The sequence below is a fragment of the Pygoscelis adeliae genome, unplaced genomic scaffold (genome assembly GCF_000699105.1).
Source record: "Pygoscelis adeliae isolate BGI_AS28 unplaced genomic scaffold, ASM69910v1 Scaffold331, whole genome shotgun sequence".
Classification (NCBI taxonomy): domain Eukaryota; kingdom Metazoa; phylum Chordata; class Aves; order Sphenisciformes; family Spheniscidae; genus Pygoscelis; species Pygoscelis adeliae.
The window spans coordinates 25,637-32,945 of NW_008824037.1; the positions used below are offsets into that span (position 1 = coordinate 25,637).

General features: G+C 39.4%; 1 protein-coding gene across 1 annotated transcript in view; it reads left to right on the forward strand.

Moving 5' to 3' along the window:
* The window catches only part of CRCP (CGRP receptor component), a 32,733-nt gene that overhangs the window by 18,455 nt on the left and 6,969 nt on the right, over positions 1-7,309 (forward strand). The window contains exon 5 of the mRNA XM_009333449.1: positions 4,560-4,617. Coding sequence (XP_009331724.1) covers positions 4,560-4,617 — 58 coding nt within the window. The remainder of the gene's footprint in view (positions 1-4,559; positions 4,618-7,309) is intronic.

Consider the following 7,309-nt stretch of genomic DNA (forward strand, 5'->3'; position numbering starts at 1 on the left):
GAGGGGGGGGAAGGAACGTAAACAGTTATTCTGCAGGAGGGAAGAGAGAGCATAGTCAGTACAGTGGGAATTGCCTTTAAATACTGCTTTATACCGTAATTGACACAAAGGACCTTCCCCCTAGCATCCTCCTGTATTTTTGCAGCCCAGATGCACCTTACAGTTCATGAATGCAAGGACAGATCCTTTCCAGGGCACTAGAAAATCCCCAAGAGGAGGGAGCAGGTCTGGCCAGGGTCCATGACCACACAGTCCTTTTCAGCATTGTTTAGTGGAGCCTTCAAAGAATGTAGCAACACCTGTTGTGGTGTACTGTCTTATCAGCCTTTCCTTTTCCCCTCCCATGCCACAGCTCTTCCTCACTGCCTTTAAAGCACTCACCGCTTAATCATTCCCCCTCAGTCTTACTGTCTGTAAAATGGGGATAGTGATCCTTTACTGTTTTGTACAAGGCATACAAATAAGTGTGGGCAAACTCGAAGAACTAATCTGATAATTGGCGTTTCTTAGAAAACACTTTGAAACCACCATTAAAATATTTGCTTTAGGAATGTATTTAGGCACATTTTTTTAAGGAGTGAGTTGATGGCCCTGCTTGGAAGGGCAAATGCTGATGTGCAGGTAGAAACATCTTCCTGTTCTTTAGCAAAAATATTCTTTATGCTGTGAAATCTGAAATCGATGTGAAATCTGCCACACTTGTTGGCATTTATCCAGGTGCCAAATGTCACTTTATGGCAAGCTTTTCCTGAAGACTGAGAAAAATCTTCTGATGTGGTTCTGTAGAAGTAGGAAAGAAGATTAAAAGGATAGAGTGGTACCCAAAATGTTTGAGCTCAGTTTTTAAACAGACATTTTGAACAGTTCTGTGATTGGTTAAAATGGAGGGGTTTTTTTTCTCCTTTATAAAGTCCTAATTCCTTATCCCCTTCTTCAATTTTGAAATTTAGAGAGAAAAAAAAAAAGTACGCTTGTAAAGCAAATGTGTACACAATTCAACATCTTGAATTTACTTTTTAATGGTTAATGAATATATAGGAGGATTTCTTGGAGCTTTCTGTGAATTGTTAATATTTTACAAATGGTGCATTTTAAAATTGCAAGCTTTTCTTTTGAAGTTGGAAGTCACGATTAGAATTATGTCGTGGTTTAACCCCAGCCAGCAACTAAGCAGCACACAGCCGCTCGCTCACTCCCCCCCGGTGGGATGGTGGGGAGAATCAGAAGAGTAAAAGTGAGAAAACTTGTGGGTTGAGATAAAGACAGTTTAATAGGGAAAGCAAAAGCCGTGCAGGCAAGCAAAGCAAAACAAGGAATTCATTCACTGCTTCCCATGGGCAGGCAGGTGTTCAGCCATCTCCAGGACAGCAGGGCTCCATCACGCGTAACGGTGACTTGGGAAGACAAACACCATCACTCCGAACGTCCCCCCCTTCCTTCTTCTTCCCCAGGTTTATATGCTGAGCATGACGCCATATGGTGTGGGACATCCCTGGGGTCAGTTGGGGTCAGCTGTCCCGGCTGTGTCCCCTCCCAGCTTCTTGTGCCCCCCCAGCCTGCTCGCTGGTGGGGGGGGGGGAGGGGCAGAAAAGGCCTTGACTCTGTAAGCACTGCTCAGCAGTAAGGAAAACATCCCTGTGTTATCAACACTGTTTCCAGCACAAATCCAAAACATAGCCCCATACTAGCTACTATGAAGAAAATTAACTCTATCCCAGCCAAAACCAGCAGAAATTATTTTCCAGCATTTTATAAAAACGATGGCAGAATGGCTCAGGGACTAGGTGGAACAATTAAAAACTTTTAGTATTTTGGTTTTGTCACCAGCAGGCTGGATCTAAAAATAGCAGTCAGCGTGTCATCTCTTTGAAGCTGTTTTCTGTTCTTTAGGGCTATGAATACACATCACAAAACCCTCTGGTATAATGAAGCTCCATGTTTGGTATCAGCAAAGCTGCTCTCACTGAGCCGCAGAGTCTCTCATAGTCCTATTTCCATCACTAAGTCACTTGCAATCATGAACGTTTTAGCTGAAGAGGGTCGGTTAGATCATCCAATCTATGGTAATACAGGATTTTTCTTTCAGGAGACATAAGCCAGAAAAATTTTATGTTGGTGCTGTTCATTCAGCGTGTTCAGTGGATAAATGAGCTGCCTGCCTTCTTAAGTATTAAATTCAATCTCTTGACAAGTACACGTGCGTGCATGTACACACCACAGCAATGCATCACTTGTCAGAGGCTTCTCCTGAGAAGTCTAAACACCTTGGTCTTTGAACATGTACCGGTGCACATACATGAATGATAAAGTATTGAAATGCCTGACAATGTTGTAAGTTGTTATCTGGTGTTAGATTTCAAGGGCAGCCAGTGTCGGAGGCCATTTGAAAAGAGACGGTGTCTCTGAAGTACCTCCAGATGCGTAGACATTGATCTGTTGGTTGTAAACGCCTGTGCGGGAGAGCTCAGGGCTGTGAATTACAGCATCTGTGTTCTCCTGAAAGCCACCCACAGGCCCGATAAACCAGGGGGAAACTCTTCAGAATCAGTTTAAATATGCATTAAAGATGCCTTTTAAATAATAATAAATTCCAAGCTTTAATTCTTCAAAATCGTAGTTCACTACTGTATCACAGACTGGAAGATCGTGCATGTTAGCTGTCAGTTCTCACTTCAGCGCGTGAATGTGTGCAGTAGAGGTGCTGCATAAACATAGATGGCTGCTAGGCGAGGCTGTGTGTCCGGTCATTCAGGAGTCCCCCCACAAATGGATGTTCGCGTCTGTTTACTCATTGTGTCTATTACACTGTAATTGTATGGTTTTTATTATAGAATGTCATTTGTTACTGTTTCATATGCCCTTTTAAACGTCTGTTTTATCTTTAGGAGTGTAGTATTATTGTGCTTTTCTGTTCTAAAACGCAAAGATCAGCTCAGATCATTAGCTGTGCTGCTATTATGTGGTCAATGTTAATGTTTTGAGCTTCTGAAATTAATGAAATATGCATTACTGGCATATGAAAGCTGTTTTTTACTTTGTTTTTAGAATGATTTATATTTAAGTAGGGTGTAAAATTAATAATTTTTGGCTGCAGAGCTGTTGCCTAGATGTTGTGGTTTGAATTTAATGAACATACTTGTTTGATCACATCTTCAAAAAAAAAAAAAATACTTTTAAATATCAATGAAATTATTTCCCTCATACCCCTTTTTTTCTAATTTAATGATCAAAGCGTTTAAGTGGACAGTTGTGAGATCTTGTGATTTCTTGATGAGAAAGTAGAGCTAATAGCTGTATGGTGAAAATGAATCCAGAAAAGCAGTGAGGCTGGGTGAGCTTAATGATGGGTCTGAATGTATCAGGAATTTTGCCACCGGCTTCAGCGGTGCTAAACTGTCTCTCTGAATATTAGAGTGTTTTGTGTTTAACTGCCAAAGTCAGACAAGTTTTACTGACTTCTCCCCCTTGTAGGCAGAGGATAATGGAACTGGGCTATTAAAAACACAGATGCAACAAGGTTCATATCTAAAGTCAAAACAAAAGAAGCTAATAGCGATTGAAGTGCTTTTGTGGTAAAGGCACAGGACCGCAAATCTGAATGCTTAGAACTGCTTTCTGTCTGCCTTAGAGTGCGGACAGGTAATCAGAAGTGTTTGAATTATTGTAAGTTAATGAATTATCACTTGTCTTTTAAACCACAGTAAGTGACCATACTTTTACAACTCAGGCACTGATTGAGGGTGGTGAGGGGTTTTTTTTGGCATTTTCTGTATCTTTGCTACCTTGCTGTTTGTGATCATACAAGTCTTTGTGGGACTGTGCAGTGAATCAAGTCAAAAATAACCCAGGAAAAAGATGTTATCTTTACAGTCCAGCTCAGTCCTCACCTGCTTTGCTGCATGGTGCCCAACAGTTGTAGAAACACAATGGAAAGGTAGGTTTGCATGGGAACAGGGATGAAGATACACTTTTGCCCAGAGAAACACGTGTAAAAGTATGGCCTCAGCCCATTGTAATAACGTATGAAAAAATGCATTGGCCTAAACCATATGGGTTGCAGAGAGTACATGTGACCAAGTGGTTTCAAGCTGATTTTTTTTTTTTTTAAACTTTGCATTTGCGGTGGGCTATAAGAATAAACAAGTTATTGCCATTTGGCTGGTGGATTGTAACTTCTTAGGTATGATAATTGTTCTTGTGGTCGTGTGTTCATAGCAAGAGTCTGATCTTTGACAAGTTGTTTAGCATTTCTGTACAGCATTAAACAAAGCAACAGTGCATGTTAATGCTTGTACAGTAATGATCTAAGGGCCTCTGCATTGCCACCTTAGACTAGAGGTGGCAACAGCAGTATGTCTAAACACAGAAGAAAGTACTGCATTTAAAATATCCAAATTATCATGGCAATTAAACCTCACTGCAAACCCAGTCAGAATTATTCTTGGCAGTGGCATTTCATCCCTAAGTTATCAGGAATGTATTTGCATCTTACCAGTCATTTGAGGGGATTCTCAAATTATATAGTAATGTGGATTGGTTTACGCTTTGCTTTTAAACAGGGCAGAAAAGCTCCAGTTGCTTAACCACAGGCCTGTGACGGCAGTTGAAATACAGCTGGTAAGTAACAATGCTCCTGAGTGTTCAAAGCTTAAATGAAAGCAGCTTTAACCTTGAAGATCAATTGAATAATTACTTTCTCATGGTCAGTGATTGAATGTATCCCTTTATGCACATCTTCACGTTCATGGTTTCAAATCCACTCTGCTTTCTCTCTGAGACCTCCTTAGAGACTTGCCCATCTTTCTTTCAGACAGATTCTCCACCTCTGTTTGCTTCAGTGTCACATAGTGAAAATGCCCAATGCAGTCGTTAAAGGTTAGTTACCGTATTGTGAGTAAGAATGTATTTAACCTGAGTCTTTTCCCTGCTGCTCTGTAATCAAGTCCTGCACTTCTTGACAGCTGTGCTGACATGATTGTTTTGATGGCAGGGTTTTATGTTATAGTAAAACCAAACACACTAAAAAGGAATGAGTAATGACTGATAGGGAATTTTGAGCAGTGGTGCAGAATGAGAAATGGATATAAACAGACTTTCTGATGGAGAGTAGCCATTAACTATCTGTTAAGCATAATTCTGATGTAAGGAGGGGTTGTCGCTAAATAGAAATAGATGGTTATATTCTCTGAAGTATCTCCTTAGGAATACAAAATCCTGTGGTAATAAAGAGATTATTATAATAAGGGTATTCTTTTAATAAAGATCTCTTACATTAAGAACATCTGTTTACAATCTTATCCTGAAACCAAGCTATGTAGTAACGGGATCATATTTTGCTGCAAAAAACAGGAGGATTAAAGAGGTACCAGTAGGACTATTTTTCTTTTGTAGCCAAGGAGTAGATACTGTAATGCTGAAGGCATCTCATAAAAAAAAAAAATGCTTCTAGCTGAGGAATTGATACTGTGTTTTGTGATTGAAGAGATCAGTGTCAGTCATCAACCCAACCAAGAGCGTTAAGGCTTCATGAGTTTTGCTTAGGAAGTTAGTCATAAGTGATGATGTAGAGCCTGTCTCATCCTTTGTTAGCTTCATGTGCTTAGACACAGATTTATTATGTTCCCATGTAGGCTGTATACTGTCTTTTTTCCCCTTCTTTAAATGCAATAATCTTTTGCTGCTTTCAGATGACTGTGGTTTTGTCTGTATTTTCCCTCCTTCCCTCATTATCCTACCTAGTTCCTCATTATCTTATCCATCCATAAAATATTGAAAATAGTTTTGCTCCTGTGTCATGTTTGAAGTCCAGGAGGCAAGTATAAGAAATTCGGGCTTTTATATTAGAAGTCTGGTTTCTGTAGAGTGTCGTACTTTAGATATTCCAAGGTCTGTAATGTCAAAGTTAGATAAAACTCATTGCTAAAACTTACAGAATACAGATACGAGATTTGTGTTCAGTGTCAGCCCGTTATTGATACATAACCTTTCTCTAATGATCAAAAGCAACTTGTGAAAAATGTAATATTCATACATTTGGGGACTAGTCTGAATTTGTATTGTCATGGAAGCATCGGGGATGCAGTTACTTTTGTTCCATTGCGATACCCCTGTAATTCCCAGGGCAAGTTTCTCCAAAACCAGTATTACAGTAAACTAGGTTGACTGGATTGTTAACGCTGTGTTAAATTAAGTCTCCCCAAAATTGCAGTACACTTACTCTTTCATCAAAGCACATCAAAGTCTTTTGAGCTCAATAACTGCTAGGAAACTGCAGGCCATTTTTGTTAGTGAAATACAGAGACCAGGAGCAATAGCAAGGAAATTATTTTGCTGTTCAATTGCTGTCTTGAATCATTTTGGTTTCTGGTGAGGATGGGGGAAAGAGATTGTAGCAGTGCAACATCTTTGAACACAGAAAATGTCTGTCTTCTCTGAGCATCTTTGAGTAGAAAATAACGCAGAGCCGTGGAGGCTACCAGCGTTTTCTTCTTAGATGTTGGTAGGGAGAAGATTACCCATACACAGATTTCATGCAGGCAAGTCAATTCACTGCAGTCGATGGACGAGAGACAACCTACAGAGAAGTGAATACTATGTCTAAAATTGCCTTGATTCTCTTTTCATTGAACTTGCCCCTGCTACTCAAAAGCTTTGAGTCACTCCTGGAATTGAAATCAGAAATAAATGATGATGAAGACTTCTGACCACTTCATATAATGTAGGCAAATCTTATTTTTTAAAAAGCCAGCTTTAAACAAAATGCCAAACAAGCCATATCTCTGTCTCTCACTTGCTCGAATAGTTTTGATGTCTCAAACTCCTATTCAGTGCTGCCTGTTCATGGAATGGAGTCAAATTTACCTGATAGGGTTTTAATAGCTGATGTGAGAGGATAGTTATATTTACTACTGCTTGTTGCTTTTTAGCCTTTCCAGCTTTTTGGTTTTTTACTTTCCCTCTATAAAATTCCCTTAGTTGTATGCAAACAATAAATCAATTTTGATAAAACTATAGTTAAGCTAAAAAGCAACTTTATGTTGTGATCTTTTAGTCTCATGTTCTTTTGTAAGTCTTTACGCATAAATTGCTGTATTGTTCATATTTGTCTTTTCCGGACTGTGTGCCAGGATTTATTTTCAAACAACAATAGCAACAAAAGGAGCATGAAATTCTAATTCATATCCCACAGGGTAAAACACTGTACACATTGCAGCTATCTTGACCTCCTGTTTAATCTTTAACATATGTTGTTCCTGGCTCAGTGATTCACAAAGGAGGAAGAAAAAGACAGTGGTGTTGATCTAACCAT